Consider the following 25,675-nt stretch of genomic DNA (forward strand, 5'->3'; position numbering starts at 1 on the left):
ACACCTTTAGCTAAGATTCTTTTATGTGGATCTTTTACATGTGATATCTTGAAGAAACTAACAAAGTAGAAGTAAGGTCTGATAGAGATCTTTGCATATGTAAGAATTTTTATGTTTTCTGGATGAATTTGGAACAGATGTTGTTCATTAAATTTATTACCTACCATAAATGAGCTTTGCATGAGCTAGTAATTTGAGGGACTCCCAGGTGTGCACTACTACTAAATGCACTGGTCAGAACTTGTTAGTCGTGGTAGCCTCCAAATTGCAGCCTATCTATTCCCATCTATGTTTTATAAATTTTTTAAATGTAAATTTCTGTGCAAAAGAGTGCTACATGTTTTGAGCACGCAATCCTAACAGCCGTTTATGAAATCATAATTAATCCTTAAGACACATTAATCTATATACCACGTTATTTATTCGTGTTGCTTAAGCTCTGCACGGCACAAGTTGTCTTTCTTGCCCTTGTGCATTTCTGTACGTAGTTCCCTGGTTCTGCATGTTGGTGCAGTTATTTTGTGGTGAATTCACTGAGACTCAGAAACTTTCAAAGCTCCCTCGCAGCTTTGACTTGCCAGTCCACTTCTGGATACTGAATTCCCAAGTATTGTTACATTCACAGTTCTACAAGGAAGGTGTACTATTCTTGGTCAAATGAAGCTTCTCCTTTCATGGAATATATGATTACTCATTATGACGAGTGTTGCAATTTGCTAAAATGTGTGGGTTATTAGACACTGATATTTTATTAAACATGCTTCTCCATGTCATATTGCAAATCCTGGAAAACAACTTAATTCTTACTTTTCTGCTTGAACAAAATCTGAAAGAGAGGTCTTGGAGGACTCAGATAAATGACTGTTTATATTTTCTTCTGTGGTACTAGATGGCTTCTGCAGATATTTTTAACCTACTGGAGTAGGGAAGAGAGAGAAATCATTTCCTTATGAGCATTGCATGAAACAACTCCCAAAAATCACATATGAGGGAAAAAGATGTTTCAGTTCTGTAGTCAACTAAGAAAGCTGCCATAGCACAAAGTAAGCATGAGGCTTCATAGAGGCAATTCAAAATAGTCAGGCAGAAACTATGTTAAAAAACTCTTTTTGGTTGCACTGGGAATCTTGGGCTTAGTGTCACAACAACTGAGTATTTTAGTGGATATACAGAATTTGCTGAAGGTGATATATTGTCTGTAAGACTAGCATGGATCTTAATTTTTCCCGAGTTTTTTAGCAATCAGATCAAAGCCTTGGATTTGAGGCACCTTATTATGTTTTCTTTGTAAAATGGACCTGAATTTGCCATCTACTCTTCAAAAATGAAGATTCAGTAATTTGTTGGGATTTTAGCCCTAAGCACAGTGTGAGGTATTAGAGTGTTCGTTCTCAATAGTTTCGATGATCTTTTCAAGAACCATCTTGCAGTACATTTGCAGACACAAAATACCCCAACCCAAAGAGTCACAAACCCTTCTACAATTCTGTGCATCAGTTCATGTCATTTAATGTTTTCTTTTCTGGAATGATCGTCTTGATTATCTCTGAGCACTCAGAGCAGTCATGGAAGTTAAGTGATGGTAGTAAGCAAGGTAATAAAATTCAAAGTAATAAAATAGTTTACTTGTCAGATTCTCAGATTTTACATCTTGAAAATAATTTCATGAGAAAGATTAACTTAAAAATTGTACTCTGTCATATACTAGGTATGCCAAAATGCCTGAAAATATTCTTTGCCTGCAAAATACCTGCAAAAAAAATGACATAAAATGGTTGCTCTCAGCTGACAGCTGAGAGCACTGAAGGGCAGGAGTCTTGCATGTTTGTTCAGATTCTCTATTGGCAGATGCAGACAATTGGCTCTTGGCTACACCAGTTTATACCAGCAAACAGTATTTTTACTTTTGACAAGGTAGATATAAACATAGACTAGGAAGAAAGATAGATGAATATCAGCAAAAAAAATCCATTTTTCAGTTATCTTAGCCTGAAATTTGGCCTCTTCCTGATTCTTACATGTTGTTGGGGTTTTCCCTTTTGTTTGATTAGGGTTTTTTTTATTTGTTTGTTTTGGTTTTTTTGTTTGTTTGTTTTCTTTTGTTTTTTTAAATAATGGTAGCATCTGTTTTCTGGAATAGGTTTCAAGTAATGTTTCTGCTGAGAGGGTACATTTAAAAAGTGTCTGTGTAATTTCAGAAATGCAGAATTCACAAGGGCTTCTTCAGTGGAAACGTTGCCTATTTAGAGCTTCCTTCCTCTATCAGCTTGGCCACCTAGAAAAAACTTTGAGAGTTTTGTGAACTTTGGGAGTAAAGTGTAAATAATTTGAAGTCAGTGTTAAGCAGGATAAAATAGCCTGTCTATACTCATGTTATTGTCTGAATGGTGAATGATTTTCCAGCCTGTGATAGTTTTTTCTTATTTTCTTCATCATGCCTTATAATGCCAAGTAGCAACAACTTTGTTATGCAAGACTTTTTTACTGACCTAGGGTCCAAGTGTAAAGAATAGAGTAATTGATGTAGGTTTTTTGGTATTTCTAGTAATACTGAGAATATATGGAGTTTCAGAGCCGTATTAGGTATGTCCGGTTTTATTTTAGATTTTTCCTTGCTTAGCATTGTTTAGATCCAGTTTTTGGTAAAGGTTGATTAGTGTCTCAGATCCATGGGAGCAGCTGCTGCAGGTTGGGACCAGAGTCTTCTGGTCTTGAAATTATTTTCATCTTGTTCATTTCTTATCTCTACTGAACAATGTAGGATAAGTTAACTCAGGTGTAGGTTGGGGTATAAACATGTGTGGCAATCAACAGCATCATGTTATCTGTTTGTTCAATATACACAAAGGCTTCACCTGGAAAGTCAAATGCTGTGTCTACACTTTATGTTGATAGAAAAACACACTGAATGTATTATGTTTCACTTTGATTATTTCTTTTCTTTTCCTTTTTTTTTTTTTTTTTTTTTTTTTTTTTTTTTTTAAATTTTATTTTATTTATTTTTTCCTGATGGATTGCTTGTACTTCATATGTCTACTGTAATGCGCAAACGTCACTGCCACTTTAGGGATTATGAAAAGTTCTCTTTTTTTTGCAGATCATCCGGTGAATGAATTTTTGGATCTGTTCAGTCGCCACATGCTTCCTCATGCAGTAGATGAACCCCACACTGATGCAGAATCAACTCAGACTGAACCCTGTACTTCAGAATCTGTGCAGGATTCGTCTGAATATATAATATTGGATCCTTTCTTTCCAAACTTTATAGAGTTTGAAGAAGAGGAAGATTGTGAAAATACTACTGATGTTACAACTCCTCCAGCTTTGCAGTTCATCAATGGAAAACAACAAGTTACTAGTGCACCTAAGAGCACAAAAGCTGAGGAAGCAAGAAGTGATCAAATTGAAAGTGTTGCACATTCCAAAAATGTAACCTTTTCTCAAATCAATGAAACAAACACATTTATAATGGCTGAAACTGAAGCTTCTGGTACTATGCAACCAAGCAAAGCTGGAGAAGTTATAGGGGCATTTGAAGTTACACAACCAACAGCAGATGTTGCAATGTTAGAACCTGTTTATAGCGGTGAGTCAGAAATTGCAACAACAGATAAGTCAATGGTCATTACTTCTTCCTATGAGCAGTCTCTGCAAACAAATAAAGAGACTGTAACATGGCATGAAGCTGAGGAGAGGTCTACTACAGATACAAAAAACTTACTTTTGATTACTAGTGAATCTTCTGGAGATGGCTCCACTGAATCAGATTTATCCAGTTCTGTCTTCTCAGAAATTGTGACCATGTCAAGAAAAAAAGATGATGAAAAAAAATCTGGTATAACTTCTGCTTCTGATGCTACTGTGGAACGTTCTACTGTAATGGCTTCTCTGGATGCATTTTTTAATACTGCTACTGCAAGCATGAGTGTGAAACACGTTATTCCAGAAGAGGCAACCCCTGCTCCAGGAGATCACTCTAAATCAACTGATAAATTGAATACAAATTCCCCTGTCGAAAATCCTCTGGAAACAAGTGTCCGTACAGCAAAGCCTGACAGAAGTGCTGCTTCTTTTATAGTTCTAGATGGCTCTGGAGATGTAGAAAAGGATATCACTGTAAGTTCAGCCATGGCAATGGAAACAGCAGTAACAGAAACACTTCCAATGCAAGATATTTCTTTAGGCTCTGGCACAGTGCTGCCAACAGAAATTTCTGTAAAAATTTCAGGAATCACCTCTGCTCTGCCCAGAGGCACAAGCAGTCTTTATTCTGCTTTTGATAAAAGTTTGGAGGTAACTGATGCCACCAATTCTGTGTCTGAGTTTATTACAGAAAATGTAGTTGCTAGCTCTCTTGTAAAAGGAAAGAATATTGAAGATGAAAAAGAAATACAGACCTCTATTTATTCAAGTCTGGAAGATTCATCTTCTGCTACAGAGGGAAATCTGGAGCTTGGCGAATTTGGGACCACTACTAGTGAGATTAGAACTTTAAGTCAAGAGCCCACTCTGCTCAGAAAAACAGGACCAGTAACAGGTACTGTTAGTTCTGAAATAAAAAAGATCACCACCATTCCTCTCTTGAGAGAGAAGAAGTTTTTTATAAATGAAGGATCAGCAGAAGAACCATCAGACATATTTTCAGGGGGTCCCACAAGCAAAGTGGTAAGTACTGACTCCCCATTTATTGATCCAGGTTCTGGAGACGTAGATGTTATCGAGTCTACTGCTTTGACTTCAGTTCCATTAAGGCCTGTCATTGAAACACAAACAGAAAAGCATGAAGAAAAAGGTTACAGCATAGATGATGTTTCAGTGAAGAATGCAAAAACAGAATATGAAGAACATGCAAGAACAGATGAATCATCAATATCAGTTTCAAGTACTGGGTCTGATGGCTTGACAAAAGTGTTTGGAGCAGCAAGTCAGTTGTCCCAGCATGTGTTTAGTACAGGAAACCCAGCAGAAAAAACCCAGGAAACAGAACCAATCTACACAGCTCCTTCTGAAGTAAAATCTAATCCAGTTTCTAGAGAAGAAGCGACATCTCATGTGGCACCAGGAGTTCAAACTGAAGATTTAGAAACAGGTGTGGTCACATCATCTCCAGTATCAGTGGTTAATAGCAGGCCTCATGGCATCATGGTGACACATTCAGAAAGCAAGAATCCACAAGTTAGTTCCCCAGCTGTCTCAGTAGGCAAGATTTTCCTGATTGAGCATGGCTCTGGAGAGGAATTCAAAGGTGACAGTGACACCACAAAACTCATGTCTAATGGGCCTAGTGAAGAAATACTTCAAAGTAATTTCACATTTATTGAATCTGGATCTGGAGAAGCAGAAACATTCATTGAGTCGTTCACAAAAACAGCAGTTTCACCCACTTGGAGATCAGAAACACAAGAGCAGTATGACAAAAAAGGTGTCAGCACACCATCTATAGGTTATGACTTCACTACCAAATCTGTTGAGCAAGTCACAAGTACTGAATATGAAGTAACCACAGTGGGAACTGTAACCGACAAGCGAATGGAAGAGATAACAATTGATGAGCTGACAGGGAGACCTTTTAGTATGAAGATTCCTCTGGTGGAAGATAAACATTCCAAGGAAGACAGGCTTAGAGAAATTTCACCAAAAGCTACAGCATTTTCTGAAGAAGCAACAGAAGGCCCATTTTCTAAGAGTACACAGGCTAACAATGAACATCTGGGATTTTTACATTTTCCAACTGTCAGTCCATATTCAGAAGAAAAGGATCTAGAAACTGAATCTGTTAAAAACATACTGACATTTAATGATGACAGAGTAACTGAGCCTGCAAGGATTGAAAGGAAATATATAAGCTCTCCAGTTACAGATATAGAGCAAGAGGAGGAGTTCGTAAAAAATATTTTCCCTACAAAAGATATTCTGGGATCACTCCTGACACCTGAAGAAGAAAAAGTAACAAATAATGAGCTCGTTGGTGATCCATTATTTTCAGGACAAGGATCAGGAGATGACCTTGCTGTTGTTTCTTCTGTAGTGCCCTTGACTGTCAAAGAAATCATGAGTACTTCTAGTCCTCATTCTTCTCATTCTGCAGATAAGGGACCCAAACTTGCGACTCACAAGACACAAGACTTTGAAAGAGGAAGTACTGAATCAGATGCTGAAGTTAATGAAGAACTTACAAGTGCTGTAACTGAGCTGCTGTCTGAAACAGATCAGTTCCCCAACTCAGTGATCACCAGTACTCCAGCTTTAATAGAAGAGAATTCCCAGACCTTCAGTTCTAAAGAGATTAATGAAAGGACACATTATTTTGTTGCAATTGAAGAACTTCAGAATAAGGAAACTAACTATAGGAGTGGAGAAAATGAAACAGATAGGAGATCAGCTACTTCAGAAGCTGTTTCTCAAGAGGAAACTTCAGATTTACCGATTAAAGATGACATAACTCCTGTTTCTGTAATACTGAGTGGAAGTCCTAATCTTGAAACAGAAGAATCGTTTGTAATATCAACAACAAAAATGCCAGGCAGTGTATTTCCCGAAAGCTCTGGTGAAGGATCTGGCTGGGTTGGTGTTTTGGATTCATCTTCCCCTGATATGTTTACTCATTTGTCTATACCTCCGGTGACAAAAGTAGAACTAAATGATTCTTCTAGTATCCCTGGGGAAGTTTATTCTGAAGCTATGACAACAGAAGCACCAATAGATGGATCACAGACTGTGATTTCAGGACTAGGAACCCCTTCTACAGAAGAAAAAGATATCATGGCAAATCCATCTTCAGCTCAACCAAACATGGGTACATCAGAAGAACAAACAACTGATAGTGGAATATATGACAGAATTATTCCCGTGTTTGATGATAAAAGAAGAGTTGTATTGAATGTTTCTGTTTATGGTGGTATTACACTGATTGAAGAAAGACTTCCAATCCCATCAGAAGATACGACTATTATTGACATGGATCACTCAAAGTCAATGCTTGAAGATATAATAAGTGTGCAGACAATGCCAAATCCTGTCACACAATCAGCATATGACAGTGATGATAGCATGACACTGGAAGGGGAGAAATATGATTCAACACCTAAGTTTTCAATAAGCAAAGAGAAGACATCTGGATCTGGTGATAGTCTTGCTTTGATTACTTCCAGTCAGCCAAGCAGTGAATCAGTAACAACTGGGCACAGACTAAAATCGGAGGACAAGGATCTGGGTTCAGGGAACGACATGAATTTTGCTACAGAAACTGTTATCACTACCAAAATTTCTGAGCTCGGTATTTTCCTTCCTACGGTACCATCACTGGCAAGCCCTCATGTGCCTACTGAGTCTACATATGTTGTATCAAGTACAACAGAAGACACCTATGAGCTGAACACTTCAGCAAACAGCCAAGTAATATCACATCAAAGTGAAACAATCTCTGTCTCTGGCTTTTCTGGAATGGGCCAAGAAGAAATGGATGAAGAGCAGTCTGTGGTTCCTTCTTTTCCACCAGTTTTAACTACTGAGACAGAGAAGGCTTTGACAACTGACAAGTTTGATGTAAGTATTGTCACCACACAGCATACATTCCAATTGTCAACTGTATCATCTGACAAGGATGAAGAAAATCATCCTACAATATACACAAACTCAAAATCAGCATCAGCAGAGTATGAAGAAACAGATTCGGTGAGCTTTTCTTCTGCATCTCAAACTCCTAAATCCTCAGTAACTGTTCAGTTAGTTAATGGAGTATCTGAGTATCCAGAGGTAATCATTCCCAGTACAGTATCATCAAATACTTCAGATCAGTCTTTTCATTCATCAGAAGGGGCCTTCAAAGAGGTTAGTTCTGATATTGCTGCAACTTATAAACCACCCACTACAGATCTTGTCGACAGAACAGAGTCTTTTCTACCAGAGTTTTCTCCCAAGCCTGTTTCAGAAAGCACAGCTACTGAAAGTACTTCTATTTTTAATAGACCTGCAACAGACAGGACAGAGAAGACAGAAACCTCTGTAACTGATTCGGCTGTTGAGGAAGAAGCTTCTGTTTCTGGAGATTCTTCATCGATACTTATTTTGCCTACTGCTTTTCTAAATTTTGGAGAACACGTAAGCACAGATGTTCCAAAAGTTAGCACAGTGGAAGTTGAGGTTTCCTCAGGGAGAGTGAACAACCCCCACCAAGAAGCTGACGGGAGCACTGAGAGAGAGTTCCAATGGATTTTTTCCACACGTGCTCCAGATTCACCCAGCAGTATTGAAAGTGAAGTATTTAAACCTGACCAGGAGTCAGTTACAGTGCTAGCTTCATCTTCACAGCCTTTGGATAGAAACACAGAAACACAGTCAGGTTTGTTTGGTATAGAGGATGTCACAAAAATTTCTTCTAACATTGCAACAAGCAGCACTGCCCCTGGAAACAGTCCATATGAAAATGAGCAGCCAACAATAAGCTCTAAGGAGCCAGATACTACTGAACTTGTAACATCATCATTTTCCCTTCCTGAAGTCACTAATGGATCAGATTTCCTGAGTGGCACCAGTGTGGGTTCAGTTGAAGGCACAGCAGTGCAAATTCCAGGTAACTTCCAAATATGATCCGTATGTTGTATTTGTTTCTTGTGATACTTGTGTGTCTTAACTCCAATATGACAATCAGAGCACCGTATGAAATAACAACAGATCTTGTGAGCCTCAAGCTTTGAAATCAGCATGATTGTGTACTCTGCAAAGTGAAGGAGCATGGGGGTACCAAAAGTCAAGCTCAGTAACCTTTCCTGAGTGCTTGCATCGTGGACCTCTGGATCAGACTTGAGGTGACCAGCCAGTTCTAAAAGACAGGAAGGTAACATTGATTGTGGTAGAGAATTCAGCTGTGATTATTTAATTTTGCAGTTTCTAACAGATAATTTCATCTGATAGCTCTTCTGTGTTGACATTGTGACAGTACTTATGTAATTGGTTCATAGATAAGGTTGTGTTACAACATCTTGCAGTTGACTTACAGAGCAGATCCAGTGCACATTTTCAGCTCAGAATTTTCTATAGTAGTTAACTTCTCTTAACCTATGAGGTAAATATGCAGTCAAGAAAAAAAAAAAAGAGACTTCACGTTTTCAGCCTCTCTGTAGATTTAAGTGGTTGATACGGTGTCTGTCTCTTATAAATTAAATAAATTTTTCTTAGATGTTATCTGCCACAGTATATTGTTTTACATAATTGTTATTAGGTACCATTTAGTCTAATACACAGATGAAGCAGATACGGTCAGTATGAGTACCATAGCTTCAATTCATATTTTATGTAGGTATAACTGAAGAAAGAACATAGCTGGCTTAATTTTATAGGGCTTTCTATTTATTTTTTCCTCAAATAAGCCAGACAACTGTCAATTTGAAATTGTTTACTTGAAAAATATCCAGTCCATAGGAGGGCAAACAAGTAGTAAAACACACAATAAACATTGTAAGGTACTAAACATAGGCCTACATTTGTGACTTACTGTGAAGCAGTCCTCAAGCAAGCAATTCCTATTTAATGGAATATGATCAGATTCTTTTCAAAACCTCCAAAGAAAGATCCTGCCTATTTAATTACAATCCAAATTTGTGTAGATGGGATTTTCCTCTGGAGGTTTTCAACTGAACCTTGTGCTTTCCATAGACTGGAAAAGGGAGTCTGGTCCTTGAAGAAGATTTCTTTGAGGTCTTAACTTGCAAGAGTAAAATAAATGTTACTTATATTTTATTTCAGAAACCACTGTCAGATTGTTTTGGAGAAATGTAACCAAAACTCTACACGTTTCTCATGGCTCTGAATTATTTTACTTTACAGTATTCTTAAACCCATTCTGTAAGTTTTCAAAGCCAGGGCTTCTTGTGTCCTGGGAGGACTGTCTTCACAATTTCCCTCTAACTCTGAGAAGATAATATGTAGAAACCATTATCTGGTGCGTATGTGTTTATGAGTGATTGCTCTTAGCCGTCAAATCAAATGCAAATACCTAGGTATCTAAACGCAGTTGAAATAAGCATCACAAGAAGGCATAAAGATCTCCAAGGAGAAACTATTTAAATGGTAACTCCCCTAACAACTGAGGATTTCACAGCAGGTAAGGTTTTATCTTAATGTTTAGTTCAAATATTAATATATTCAGTATTTTTCTTTGTGTTCTTGAAATGTGTTTATAAGAAAGACAAGTGGGAAACATCCATGTGTGAAAGTATCCTTTCAAAGAAATCATCTGTGGGCATTGACTGAATAAATATAACAAAGTGAAGCAACTGCAGCTAGCCAGTATGTTCTGTGTACCCAGTCATTCTACATAAACTAACACTGTTAAAAAAAAGCAGCATTTTCCATTCATTTTGCATATGTTTAACTGTTTTCAGCTATAATTAATCGTCATGTCATTCAAACTAAATCCTCAACAGAATATCATGACTGCCAGATAGTAGTACAAATTGCTATGAAAAAATGTAAATCTGAAGGTTATTTATACTGGTTCATGAGTGAGTGCCATGTTTCTAAAGTTGAAAATAGTGATGCATGTAAATAAGCTCTGCTGTTTTAAAAAGCTCTCTTATTCTCAGTAGTCTATTCTTTTAATAGGGTTTCTGTAACTATAGTAAAGCCTGCACCATCAGTGCAGAAACAAAGAAAAATTTCTACTTCCAAAAACCCCAGAAAGCCACCAGTTCCTTGAAACTACAGTCAAATTTCTTTTTTCTACTCATCTAACAGGCCAAGATCCATGCAAAAGCAACCCCTGCCTTAATGGTGGTACCTGCTACCCACGTGGTTCATTTTACATCTGTACATGTTTGCCAGGCTTCAGTGGCGAGCAGTGTGAATTGGGTAAGCTGGTGCTACCTAGATAATGTTTAAGTTGAGTTTTCACACATGAGACCTGCAGGAGTGGTGTGTTTTGAACTTGAAAATTACAACAGACATTTCAAAAACTCTACAGTGAGGCCTCGCTTAGGAGGAAAACAATAAAATGAAGCAGGCCCACTTACACTTTTTCTCTGTCCCCATAAAGTGCACAGTGTGTCTGCATGCAAAAATAAGAGGATTCATAACATTAAATTCATAAATGCATCCAAAAAATCCCAAATAAACATTAATACTTGAATCAGTTCTTAAAAGCTTTTTGAAAGTATTTGAAAGGCTGGTAAAATGAACTAATCCCTCATGTGACTGTGAAGCTGTGAACTGAATGCTGGATTGATATTTTTTGAAGGAAATTATAAATATGATCATAATCATATACATCTTTGGTATAAATTAGTATTTTTGTAACTCTTTCATCTTCAAGTTTCCCGAGACATCTGTGTTTATCTGCTATGACTGTGGGTTTCAGAACACTAACAAGGACAGTTCAGAATAACCATTTTTTATGTCAAACCATCAAGCCAAGCTATGATAAAAGTGGTAGTTGGGCTGTTTAGTGTAAAGCAGATTTAGCCTTTGGGAAAGTTGTAATTTTCATTCCCTGATAAATACCGTGGATTTTCCTGCTACGCAGTTGTCTGCTAAATTTGAAAGAAAAAACTCATTCTAAAATGAGTTCAATTCATCATATATAACTTGAGAGAAAAAAACCCAAAAACAACAACCCCACCCAAAAGGCCGATATCAGTGCAGCCTAGCTGTCAGGATTACTATGGTTTATTTGTGTCCTGCAAGACAGAGTGTGATTAAAAAATAATTACTGAGTGTTTTTCCCTGCTTCCCTAGCTCATGTTGGTAAGTTTGCTAGTTCCCTAGTGCATTGGTGGCAGGAGATATCAAATTGCATCTTATAGATCCTTCTTTGTCAAGGAATATGGCAAACCAGCAGTGACAGATCTTCATCTTCTATAGTTTTTTTCCAGATTATAAAGGAATTATCTGGTCACTTCTTGTCTCCTAGAACTGTTAATAGCTTATTAATAAATAGAAGTAGGAGAATCCATGGCCAGTTGCCATATAGAAGTATGTTCTGTAGTGCTTCAGAAAGTAAATAGAGATATTCTGTATAAAGGACATTGACTTGAGAGCTTTACAAATGACTGAGAAAAATAAGAACCAGCATAAAATTTGAGCAGCAATAGCTTGTTAAAATAAAACATTTTTTTAAAAAGCCCTTTGCATGATGCAACAATTATTTCTAAGACTGCACAACTGTGTGTTGATTTGGGATGCATTTAATTTTCTCTTACATTTAAGTAGTCAGTCACTAGCAGCAATTCCCCTTGAACAAAGTGTGCATTCAAGTTTAAGATGTGATTGTTTCAGAGGAACAGCATTCATTAGAAAACACTATACCATCATGGTAAAGAGATATACTTACAAACTGTGAAAATGCATCCATAAAGTAACGGTGGTAAGTGAACTAGTACTCCACTTTAGAAGGTAAAGGCAAGGTATTTTAGCAGCCAAAAGAGTAGGACAGAGAAAGGTTATTTGTGTATTTTACTGCCATAGGCTCACCAGTAAACATGGGCATAACTATGAATGTTACCATCTGGCTTGTCATTTAGTGAGGTTGTCTTTATGATACTCTGTCCTTATCTTGATAAGATCAGACAAGGAAGAAATGAGAAGCTGATGAGATGATAGGGCATGCTGGTTTGGCAGGCTAAAATTAACAATATGTTTGATAGTATATGATAAGATTGTATTGATGAGAATTTCTTGTCCCATTATCACACAGTCAAGTCAAATTTTCCATGATTAAGGGAAAACTGCACACTGCACAGTATCACTTCTTTGTCTGCTACACAGCAAGGAATTGTATGTCAGGATTTTAGAAATTATCTCAGGAGTCAGAGTGCAGGATATAAAATTGTGGATTAGTATTGTTACATTTCCTGAGAAAACTGTTTCTTGGCTTGTGGATGAAGAGAAAGGAAGGTTCCACTCACTTGGATCTTTTGCAATACTTCATTCTTCTGGATTGAACTGGTCCTAGTAATAAGTATGACTAAAGTTGAAGAACATTTCCTTTCTAGGAGGTGGGTGGATTATAAAAACACTGTTATCTTTATGTTTTAGATATCGATGAGTGCCAGTCTAACCCATGCCGGAATGGAGCCACGTGTATAGATGGCCTGAATACCTTTTCTTGCTTGTGTCTGCCAAGCTATGTAGGTGCTCTCTGTGAACAAGGTAAGGTGTACCCTTTAACTATGAATGTGAAAGGAATGTGTTTCTCTTTCTACAGTCTTTTGGAGTAACTATGCAAAGTCTCCTGAAAATGAGATGATGGAAGCAACTGCCAAAATCTGTCACAAGTCATAACTGATAAGGAGATACTCTAAATCTGTAATATGTTAGATGATTTGTGAATATGATTTGTGGCTCAGGACTTTTAGCTTAAGGTTACATCTGCACCATCTTTTGCAGATGCATGGGAGCCAACTCCATCCACGTGCCAGCCTGACTGGAAGTCACATTACTGCCATGTCAAATATAAAATGACCTATTAGGTAGTTTCTGCATCAAAATAATAGCAGCCTTACAATTTCTTGGTGGCTCAGCAAGCACAGCCTGCTTATATTGGCTTGTAGGCTGTGAAGAAGAGGTTCTTATGGGATAATGAATGGGAGCAGAGCTGCCCTCTGGCTAAGCTTCTGTTTTAAAATGTTATATGTAGTGTGAAAGATGTATCAGAACCCACTGATTCCAACAAGCATCACTAGAAAGTAGGAATAGTGTACTGAATATGCCAGATTATATATCAGTCCACTTGGGATTGTAGGCTTGACAACTTCAATTTTCAAATTTATTTGTTCTGTGATAATTTTAGGAAGAGTAAGTGTAGGATCATGATTACAAGGAAGTTGTAAAAGGCTTTGTAAACTGGACAGTGGAAATAAGATTAAACATCCAAGTTTCTGGAATTGTTAGAACATTTCCTGCAAGAAATCCCATTGTATTTACAAGATATATTTACAGTGCAAGATGCTTTCTCAATATGTGCATGTGGGAGACGGAAGAGGGTAGCAAAATCTGTTTTGTTGGTAAAATTAATAATGACATTTTCATGGAAAAAGAAATGCTGTTTTAAGGTGCACCTTCTAAAGCTTTTGAAAATACTTTTCTCTTTTTCTTCAGATGAATGGTTTTGGTTTCAGGTGAAGGAACTAGATTTTTGGATTTGTTTCATTAATATCATGTATTTGCATGTTTGTTTCTCATCTGCAGTGAAAGGCAGTTTGCAAACTCTTTCATTTCAGCCTTTAAAGATTTGTTTGCTGGAGCTGGAAACTCTTGAAGCTGACCAGCTCTAGTATTTGTCATTATTTAACTTCTTCAGTAGCCTGGCTAGCCTTGTAATTTGAAATTTGGATCTGTTTTCCAAAATTGCAAGTTGACGGTGGTTTTTTTCAGAACGAAAAAAAAAAAAATCTCACTGCCTTACTCCTCCCCTCCTACTCCAGCAAATCCATGGTAGTGAGTGAGCCCGAGTACTGTGGTAGCTTTAAGCTGCTTTTTATGACCAACCTGAGAGCACATTTTCGGTGGTTAATGGGAACATTTCCTAGTTTGTCAATCAGAACCAGAGCCCTGCTCACTCAGCTTTGGAATTTGAATTTCCTCCACTTAAAGTCCTGCAGTGGTTTGGGGCTTGGGAAAAGCATTTAGTGCCAGATTTCCACTCCACCAGACAAAATAAAACTGTGTTGGTGATTCAGACACGGTTGTCTGGCAAGCAGGATAAATTTCAAGGCACCAGTCCTGACCTCACTAGATTTAAAGACCATCCAGAACGACAAAATGTGTACCTTGGTGCCACAGGAAAGGTGGAGTTGAGCACACCGAGATTATATTTCACTGCTCTTTCTTTTTATTCTTCTCTTTTTTTTTTTTTTTTTTTTTCTCTCCAATATATACTATTCATGAAAGCTTCAAAAAAAAAAAGTGTCAAGCTGAAGGTCTTTCTTAGGCACACTGCTGTATATTCCAAATTCCTCAGAAAAAAATGGAAGCAGCAAGTATACGTTGCCTCTGGAAATGAAGCTCAAAGTAGGACACAGTTCCACCACTTCCTGATCCCACAGCAATAGTGTACAAAAAAATGTAGGGCTCAGAAATTCACCAAAATGTCCCTGTGAGGCTTTTCTAGACTAAGGGGTCAGTGGGTGATATATTACACTTGTGTCAGTGTTATGAGGGAGTGTGACCAGAAGACAGGACAGCTGCACTGCAGGGAGATCTGGCAGGTGGGAAAAGTTAGAGAACCCTTCAGGGTGATCTAACCTAGGGTGAGGGAAATCAATCCTGAGACTCAGTGAGCTGTAATTGGCTCCCTGACAGGCATTTTTCTTGCCAGGTGGAAACAGTTCAGCAGACAATCTGAGCCCAGGGACTTCTTCCTAAAGAGAGCTAAAGTTGTCCGATGGTAGAAATAGAGCAGCTGAGGTTGTTTCCTTTTTAAACTGTATCGGTAGCTCAGAAACCCAGTATCCCTTGTCATTCACATTAATTTAAAAATGTATTTCTTCTAGATAATACCTTCTTTTTCCCACCACATGTATCTTTTCAAAGTACAGATGGATATTCTGCATGCCATTTTGACATCACTTCTTAAAATGCAAAACAAGCCCAAACCCACTCTTTCAAATGGCTGCTGAAAGCTACAGTATGTCTTGATGTATGTCTTATCCTGGGGGAGCAACCAGTCTTTTCATTGCCATCCCTCTGTGAAAAGCCTTTATGGTATCTCTTGCTGTCCAAATAAATGAGCTCAGATCCTCCCGGTTTTGCTGACTGAAGCATTGCTTTGCAAGCTCCATGTTTTTGGAAAGAGGAGAGGACAGTTTTTTGATACCTTGTCTCGGAATGGGCTGGTGTAGTAGTCTCCAGAACCAGTAGGTTGTATGAAACTCTGTGTCTGCTTTTGCATTGTCTGACCATGTCTATGTGTGGTGGGGAGTCCCTTCATGAATAGTTAGATGGGAAACAGTAGAATGATAGAGATTAAATGTGAACCTCAGTTTCAAGAATGTGCTCTTTATGTGAGCTGGATGAGCACCTGTATAGGCTTTCCTCTTCCTTCACTGGCTGCCTGGTTTCCTTTTCCTTTTCTCTTGCTACTGCTCTACCTGTGGTCTACCTGCTTTCAAGAGATGTGTTTATGCTTAAACTTAAGGCTTGGTTTTCTCTGCTGCAGGATCACTGCAGAATCTCTGCAGGCACCTAGGCCATCCTGATTACCAAATGCAGCTGTGTGCATGAACCTGTATGCCAAAATGGCACATATGCTTTTGTTATGGGGCATGCCTCCTTGGGATAATACAACCAGCTGTTCTCTTCCAGGTTCTGAAAACAAAACAACTTTTGTAATCATCATATCAGGAACAAAGTTTTCTTATAACCCAAGTTCACTGTTCAAATGTCAGTGATTATTCCCTTCTTGTTTGCTTCACTTTGTTCCCAGGGCTTGGTAGCTTGGGATGGAAGTGTTTGAGCAGTGCTCAGTGCAAGGATACTTTCTGAAAACAGATGGTGTCTAACCAATGTTTTTCAGCTGGAAAGGGACCATTTTGAATATTTACCAGAGAAATCATTTCTCCTCAAGATGTGTGGGCTAATGGGTTTCAGGCATTTTCTCGTTAGCTGAAGGCAGACAATCACAGATAGGATTTACAGCTGAGTAAGACTCGTTATGTTCTAGTACCTGTATTTCAGTCTTTATTTTCTTTAAGCCTTTATAGAGTTCCTTTCAAGACAAGGGATCTGTTGTTGAAAATATATTAAACTTATAAAGAACTTTTTTTTTTTTAATGCAGTTGTTATATATATGCAATTGCAGTTACAGAGAACAGAAGCTGTGTAAGTAATTCTCTGCACACATCACTGAAAGAGTCTGAAAGTTGTCATAAAACTTAAGATTAGTCAGACAACTTTTAAAACACCAGAAAAATGCCAAGCAGTGTTTCAGTCTTTCCAACACATTCTGCAACATGTTTACAGAAATCTATGTTTACCCCACTGGATAAGTATACAATGAACATGGAGTATTGTATTCAGTAGTGCATGCTTTTACTCAGCTCGCAGGTGATTAGGTCAGAAAATTTACAGCCTCTTGCAATTAGATTTTACTGGTTCAATACTTACACCCATATGGAGCCGTTACATTCGTGTCACCCATTCAGCTTTGTTAATGTGATAAGAGACACAGACTTAGGACAATGCACTGCAAAGATAGAACAGTTCTCATTTTTATTTTGCATTTTTCATCCTCTAGCCTACTGAAACTCCCTTTCTGTCTTTGTAAAATAAATCTGGGATACAAACAGGTGCAGAAGACTTTATTTAAATTTTCTCTTTTGGAAAGCAACATGCCAGTTTGGATAGGGGAGGTTGCATGTACACTGCAGTGCATGTATCTTAATTATGATATTGAGGTGTCACCATTTCACATCCTCTCTTCTAAGCAGAGAAATTTTGTTATTTCTGATTCATGCTCAGGCCACTATATCTCATTATTTGAAAACAGTATTCCAGATTTTGTGTTTTCCATCCTCTTTGCCTCCCCCACGTGCCTTTCAGCAGATCATCCAAGGAAGGATTGATTAGAACATCCTGGAAATGCTCTCTGGGCACAGTTTTCTCACCATGTAATTCTGCTGTGGGATAAGGGAGTCCCTGAACAAGATGAATAATAAAATCTTAAGTGCTTTCACAAAGGACATAGCACTGTTAGTCATCATCGTGTGGTTAAACAAATGTTATAAAAAGCCAAAAGCAGACTAAACTTTCAAATGGCCTAGATGACAGAGATTAAAGCTGTTTCTGCAGCTTGTGCTTCATACAAAATACAAAGAGGGAAAAGATAAAGGACGAACAAGTTGGTAATACAGATAACATTCCTTATTCATAGCTGGGATTACTCAAGGCACAAGTAGTTGTCTACAGCTTAACTTGCTGAAAATAGAAAACAGATAGTCAATGAATGCTGTGTTATACCTTTGTATTTGGTACCTCTGTGTCTGTACTGATGACTTTTAAAAAATTATTTTGATACCAGACTTCTAAGACAATGGCTGCTGTGTTCATAATGTAGCCAGGAATTGTCAGAGAAGTGATATGCTTGCATTTTTAAATCAATTTGTGCACATGTCAAGTCTGTTTTTTATCTTGGGAGATTAAAAAATTTTAAAAATTTATAGGTGCTTTTGTGGGTCAGGATATGAATGGCCTCTTCCTGCTATGAATTAAGAACCAGACTTGTATTGCAAAAAAATTATTTCACAATTGTCTTTTAGGTGGTAGCTGCTTAAACTTAAGAAATATCATAGTGAAAAAATTTGCAGTCATATGTCCCTGGTATATTCTATAATATTTGGCTTTTTTTCTGTACAAATGAAAAAAAGAGCTCCTTTGGCCAAGCATATTATTGAATATATTGACTAGTAAAACTAAGAAATCCAGTTTCATACCCAGAGTGTATATACCTCTGTCCAGACAGTAACTTTCAGGCACAATTTTGTTTGGGAATTGATAAAACTTGGTAGGAAGTGGCAGACTCCAGTTTGGTGGGTAGGGTGGGAAAGACCAAGGTTTGTGTGTCTGTTCTTCAGCATCCTGCATCTGAGGCCCTTCTCTGAGCCATCATGTACTTCATGTACAATGGGCAGTAATTGGCACGAGCTGTAGCCTTGTGCCGAAATGCCCTTTATGGTGCCATAACTCAAAACAGTCTTGAGTTTTCCCTATTCTTTTTCCCATTCCTCCCTAAACCTCTCTCTTCTCAGCTGCAAGTTCTTCTCATCGTGAAGCACAACTCAAACACATTTAGGCATCATATTTGTTACGCCCATCTTATTAATACTGATTTTTATCTGCAGTTTGTTCCCACAGCTTTGATGCAGAAGCAGACTTGTAACCAGAACTTTGCTGTTTCTTGCCATCTATTCTGTTTACAGCTGCCTAGCCTTGACACTATAATTAACTTCAAATCTACAGATTGTTACTGTTCCAAGTCTCATGATTATTTGTCTTTAGGTGTAAGGATATACTGGCTGATGTGAACTTCTGTCTGTTCTGCATTCTTGTCAGTACCATCCCTCATACAAGCACAGACAATGTGCAGTTCATTACTTTGCATTTCAGCTTTACAGCCTTCCTTAGATACTGATGTCTGAAGTTTATTAAGTTAGGCTTTGTCAGAAAGATATCTCTGTAGCTTTATATCCAAAGGGGCTGAATAATCACAAATGCTTTCCCTTGTATTATTTTCAGGTAACATATTCTTCCAAACCAAGGTAATTCAGTATCGTGACTCAAAGAACTATTTCCCTTGGAAGTAAAAACCACTATTCCCATGAATAGATTTAGAAAACTCAGGTGTAGTCCAACATCCATCCCTTTCATTCATCCAGAATTAAGGACTGAATTCTGTAATTCTGTAATGTCCTGCTCCTGCTGTCCAGGTACAGAACAATTCAATCAGTGGAAGTTCACAAAGTTTTCAGTTGCAATCATACTGAAACAGGCTAAGCAGAACTGCCTGAAAACCAAATGTTGTCTCAAGGATGAGTATTGATTATTTGCATTTGTATTGCTTAATGGGTCAGTATCTTCCTGAACCTTTGCCCGGCAGAAAATCCATCCGCTTGCACGAAACATGCCTGTGTTTCATGTTTGTTGACTGAGGTGTGATTTGTTTATTTGTCACAGACACAGAGACCTGTGATTATGGCTGGCACAAGTTCCAAGGACAGTGCTACAAATACTTTGCACATCGACGTACGTGGGACACGGCTGAGAGGGAATGCCGTCTGCAGGGAGCACACCTGACAAGCATCTTGTCTCATGAGGAGCAGATCTTTGTGAACCGTATGTACTGCTTGCAAGTTGCCTATCAGTATCAAGTTTTTTGCTAAGCAGAAAATAGGGTTTTTTTCTGAGGAAAAGAAGAAACCGGTGAAAAGTTTGTTTCTGGATGCTTTAGATACTTAGAGATCTAGAGCATCTGACAGTGGCTTCAAGAAAGAGTGCTGAACACAGTGTTGCACAATCTAGGCAGCACTGGTCAGAGCCTAACCAAAACTTGAAACAAGTAAATCAAAATATGTGCTTTTATTACTTTAACATTTTTTGATTATTCGTCTCTCCATCTTTGTGCTCAAATAGGAAGTTTCTTTGAGAGACATGATCAGGATTAGTGCTCAAATAGGAAATGTCTTTGGGAGACATGATCAGGAGGGAAGAGACAGGATTCTTTATAACTGCTAGATGAGAATCTGCCTTTTTTATATATATCTTAAATTAAAACTGTAAAGTGGAGCAACAGCCTGTAAATAGTTGTTTGCATAATCAGCAGAAGAGTCTTTAAGAACAGGATGTCTGATTCATTCCTTGCAAATTCCTTTTCTTTTGTGAAATCTCTTCCATTTATGGGAAGCTCAATAAAAATATCCTTCTGGTTCCTTAGGTATTGGGCATGACTACCAGTGGATTGGCCTCAATGACAAGATGTTTGAGCGTGATTTCCGCTGGACTGATGGTAGCCCTCTGGTGAGATGCCTTTGAAATGAAATCACCCATTCATGCCTTTTTGTGGTGGCTTATCAAATTCCCACCACCAGTAAGGGAAGCTGCGTGAAAAAATGCAGTATGCACTAAGTATGCACCCAAGCAAACAGCAGGCAAACTCTTCTTTTGGGTTAACTATTTTATGGTATAGTTCTAAAAACTTATTGTTAGTTCTTACACTCTCTTATTCACTTTTAACTAAGCTAAATCAAGGAGCTGGTGGATGCAGGAAATGATTGAGCTCTTTCCAATTGAAAAAAACTCTCTTTTGTAGAAGGGACAGGAGATTTACTGTTGTTTAGCACCCATTTAAGTACATAGCTCTTAAAAAAACCCAAACAAACACTAAAACACATACAAAAAGAGAAGAAAAGACAAAACCCTAACTTGTTATGCTTTTTATTTTCCTTTCCCATTGTGAATTCTTCTTAAAGTAGAAAGCATCTGGGCACACATGCACATGCTGACACACACATGCAATAATGATTGCTGCATACCGTGTGGCTAGAACTTATGTAGAGAGACACCTGGGGCCAAGCAGTCTTCATTTGTTACTATTTCATGTAAATAACCAGAGGTTTATAGCCCCCTAAAATTACTTGTAAATAACCCATTTGTTGGGAAACTGCCACATGTGGCAGGTGACAGCACAAAGAGGAAGAAAAAGATGATGAAACTTTATGCTGCACGACTGATTGCTCAGTGCATCTCTGGTGGTACCAATGCACCCATTTGTGATTGGAGCCACAAAATCTTGTGGGATGTAAGCAGAAGAGTTTCATTTCATCCTTTTCTCTTGTCTACCTCCATGTAGTTTTTGGAGCACAAGATTGGCCATGGCCTTCATTTCTACTCCTTCTTCATTCCTTGTCTCCTGATGTGGCTCCTTACACCTCTGAGGGTAGTTTAGGTTTGGTTGGAGCTCAGAAGTGGTCTGGGCTGTGTGGAGTAGTTGTTCAAGGAGCCCACTCTAAGAGACAGTAAGGGATCTCAGGTTTGGGGAGATAAATATGAACACAAATGTACTGCCAGAAGGGGCAGCCCATCTTACACTGGGAGGTGTAAAACAAGGTACATGCTTATAAATTCCAAAGGGAAATTTGATATGTCACTGAATGATGAAGTCAAGGAAATTAAAATTGGGGCTGGGATTTTATTTTTTAAATTCAGCTACTAGGCAGATGGGGTATTACATTTTTACTTTTATTTTCAGTTTTAAGAAATTAAGATATTCTAGGAACATCTAGGACCATCTGTCTAAAATATTTATCTTTTGATTGAGCATTTTTTCCACTGTATATTTCTTTTTCTTTTAACAACTTCCCTCTGTCTTTTCCTTTGGAAACAAGCTAGGTATCTCTTGAAATCATTTAAGTTCACTGCTTCAATATCTTTCCCTGATAATTTATTCCATATGGTTTCTGGATACATGATTCTGAACAATTTCTCTTTTTCTTCTTTTTCCTAGTTTTAACTTATTTTTTGTGCTTTTTTATCTACTCCCTGGTTACAGGGATTTATTACTTCTCTAGTAATTAATCAGACAATAACATAATTTAAAAATTGCATCAAATTAATTTTCCTGATTATGATGTCTTGGAATTTCAGCAAATTTGAATACTGCGTGGGCTGTAAAATGACATAATTTATGTATTTACAGGTGAACAGTAGTCAAGATAGCACTGAATGCATTGATATAATTTGTGGTCATAACAATCACCATTATTACATCAACACATGAATTTCTGAGATTAGAGGTAGCTCCTGCATATAACCAAAATCCAAATAGCTGCCTTCTACTGTACATCTCAGAATGCCTCTGTAATTCAGCTGTTTCTAGCTTTGTTTCCCAGCTCCATGCTTTCTTCAATATTATATTACCTATCTACAACTCTATTCAACACTTTTGGCATTGAGAAAAATTTGTCAAGCCTGCTGAAGATTCCCCTGATATATGAATTTTCTTGGAGGTACTATCAGAGAAGTCACTCCACATCTTGGCTAGACTGTGCATCTCCTAGTGATGTACATTCATCTTTTTACTGTTGCTTGTTGAATTTTCTGCCAGTAACAGCTTGATTTAATCTGAAAATTATGCTTACATGATTTCATTACGTTCCGATGCTTGGTAGGACTTAAAAGAAAAAGCAAATGAACAACAGCAGCAACAAGACATGTTGTGGATGGAATTGTTGGCTCAGTGCTGCAGCTGAACCAGTACTGACCAGAAAAAATAGCTGTCATACAATTTAATGATTTATCTTCCACATGAGTTTTCTTTCTTAACCAAAAATACCCCTAGAACTAGGAGTCATTGAATCACAGGCTCTGCCACTGAAGGCTGTGGAATAAAGTTTGGATTACTTTGGTACTAATTTTCTGTGGACATAAGGAAACCCACGATTTAAATATTTAGTATATTAAAGGGAATTCTTCTTTCTCCAGGTGTCAGCATGTATTTTATTAGTAATTTCTGGAAATGGGGTCAAATACTTTTATTTTTTCTATGCACCCAAAAGGTGTGTCAACCAATGAGTTAAATAGAAGGAAATCAGTAATTTTTTGCTATTCCAGCTTGTGCCAAGTTATGTTTTTTCCAGATTTTTTAAATTGAAGCAAAGTGCCAGCCACCATTAAATATGATGACTGGACAAATCACCTACTTGAATTCTGTAATGAAAACTAGTAAACATACTTCCAAGTGCACACTGCTTCTAAATACAGTAATCTATTTAATATGTATGCCCACTTTAACAATTTTTTTTGTGGACTTCATAGTCATATACAGCACTGGCATATATATTGTGTGCTATCTTACTTCCATCGTCTCACAAAACACTGGGGGTGGAGGCAGGAACTTCTTTTGAACACACTTCTTGTATATTCATGCGAGATGAGAGTAAATAAACTCACCTTTGTCATTGGCTTAGTAATGTGAAAAACCTTAAATTCTCAGATGACATAGTAGAGATTTCCCTTACCTCACGAATCGGTGGATGATAATTTCACCAACAATAACTAAATGCCATTCAGTTTTCTGTGCAGTGTCCAGATGAGATCAGTCCAGTTCCTTTCAGTGGGAATGGGAGGTTTTTCTGTTTTTTTTTAAGACATGGGGGACAGTGTGACAAACAGTTCTTTCAAGTGAGCATACAGAATTAAGGTTCTTACTGGGAGTCTTACTCTGAACCTGGAATACCCTTGACATGCTCACAGCCTCAATGAACACAGGGGTAATTGTTTAGGTGCCTAGCAGTGGGCTAACTAGAGTCAGCCACTTTTGATATCTTGGCATTCTTTTTTTCTTAACCCTATGGAAAATACTGCCCATTAGCAATTGATTGAAGACAGCAGCAGTAAAAAAAGCTATTTCTGTGCATGTTTTTCATGTACTAACTGGAAATGTTTAACTAGCAAAAATAATGCCAGTAAGCAAGTCTTAGAATAAATGAACAGTGATCTTGTAAATACATGCTTTGATTCTCAGAGTTCCTCAAGGAAATTGTTGGTGTCTTGAATAATGAAGCAAGTAAAAATCAGATTGAGTGAGAGAGTAAGTAATGGTACTTAAAACTTTTTGGTTCACATGACATTAGCCCATACTATACCAAGTCTACCTGCTTTCCATATCAAGAACTTTTAAGTCATGGAAAAAAGCAAAAATGGGCATGCCCTTAAGTCATAGTATTGTAGGTTCTGTTCCTGCACAGAGGTTTTTTGATCTACCTCAATGAAGTGTTTGATGCACAGTTATCTGCCTGTTTTTAGGGAATTTGGCAAGTCCATTTATTAATTGTAAAGTGGTTTGCACTTTAAAAATGCTCAGCAGTTTCCTGCCTTTCAGCTAAAATGGCATAATCTTATGCAATGGATTTGGTTGTGTAGATTAAGTCTCACTACCTCCTGGTAAAAGATGACTTCTTAACATGCTGTGCCCATTGCGTCCCAAACACATGTAAGATTAATAAAGTTGTTGGGTAATACCCTCACACCCTAAAGTTTTATTGTCAGTTCAGATGGTACTTTTCTGTAAACTAATTAATTTCCAGGTAACTGCTACTTCCTTATACTGTGCTTGGTTGGCCAAATTGCTTACGTTTGTCTTTTTGCAATGTCTTTAAAGAAAAAAATTTGGAAGCTTCTTGGCTAAGGGCAGAGCATGTCTTCACAGTATCTCTTTAGCTAAGCTTAGGCTACCTTGTCCAATATACAGAACTAAATAAGCTATAATTATCCTAAATTGTAGAACTCATTGCTGGCCACCCATATGAATCTAATTTGTTCTAATTTTCTGTACTGTACCCATATGGCAGGAAGCAATCTTTTCTCATCTATTATGTGTTCCTGCTCTCTCTATTTTATTTTATTTTTTTCTCTCTCTCTCTCTTTTTTTTTCCCCTTCTCTTTTTGAGAGAAAGAATTTTTCAGTGTTTCTGGTGGTTGGGAGAGTTTGTGTTCTGGAGCTGAAGGTCTGCATGAAAAACTCTTTGGCAACACCTTCTTTATATCCAGGGAAAAGAGCTGATTGCAGCTGTGTTAGTCCAACATAAAAAAGTGAATACCCTTTCAGGAAAACTAAATCCTCACTTGTTGTGTAAGTTCAGTGATAACTGAAGATTAGGTGCCTCTGCCACAAACATTGGCTTGAATACCAGCAACATCTGAGGTCCTATGGACCCTGCAGGAAGGAGATTTGCAAGCTGCAAATTTTGGCATATCTGCCTACTCCGTAATTTCAGATAATTTGTCTCAAAGGTGAAGGTGATGAAAGCAGGTACTGAAGTGTGTTCAGAGAACTCGCAGAACCCCCAATATTTTAGTCCATCATAATTCATAACTTCCTGAAATTCAAGCCAATTTCTGGTCAACATATTTCAGGTATGATTACATTGACAGATGCAAAAGGCATAAGAAAATAATGTAGTATTAAACAGCACGTTTTTTTAACTCTTCTTCTTTTAAAGTGTAGTTATAGGGCTGTTGTTAGCATTTCCTGTGGGAATGCATTAATTTTCCTCTGATTTACATTGTACACAGGAATGAAAATGGCTATATGTAAGTCTTTGTTTACATTTTTTAAAATTACAGATTCTAAATTATTCTTGCACTTTTCTGTGGACTTCTCTTGCAGTATTTCTGTTATAGTGAACAACTC

The 25,675-nt window shown here is 37.7% G+C and overlaps 1 protein-coding gene across 2 annotated transcripts in view; it reads left to right on the forward strand.

The window, feature by feature from the left end:
- Positions 1–25,675, forward strand: part of VCAN (versican) — a 107,346-nt gene that overhangs the window by 67,939 nt on the left and 13,732 nt on the right. For both annotated transcript variants that reach the window (XM_071730148.1, XM_071730149.1), the window contains exons 8-12: positions 3,098–8,572; positions 10,735–10,848; positions 13,030–13,143; positions 19,663–19,821; positions 20,420–20,502. In XM_071730148.1, coding sequence (XP_071586249.1) covers positions 3,098–8,572; positions 10,735–10,848; positions 13,030–13,143; positions 19,663–19,821; positions 20,420–20,502 — 5,945 coding nt within the window. The remainder of the gene's footprint in view (positions 1–3,097; positions 8,573–10,734; positions 10,849–13,029; positions 13,144–19,662; positions 19,822–20,419; positions 20,503–25,675) is intronic.

This window comes from Heliangelus exortis, chromosome Z (assembly GCF_036169615.1).
Source record: "Heliangelus exortis chromosome Z, bHelExo1.hap1, whole genome shotgun sequence".
In the NCBI taxonomy this organism is placed as follows: domain Eukaryota; kingdom Metazoa; phylum Chordata; class Aves; order Apodiformes; family Trochilidae; genus Heliangelus; species Heliangelus exortis.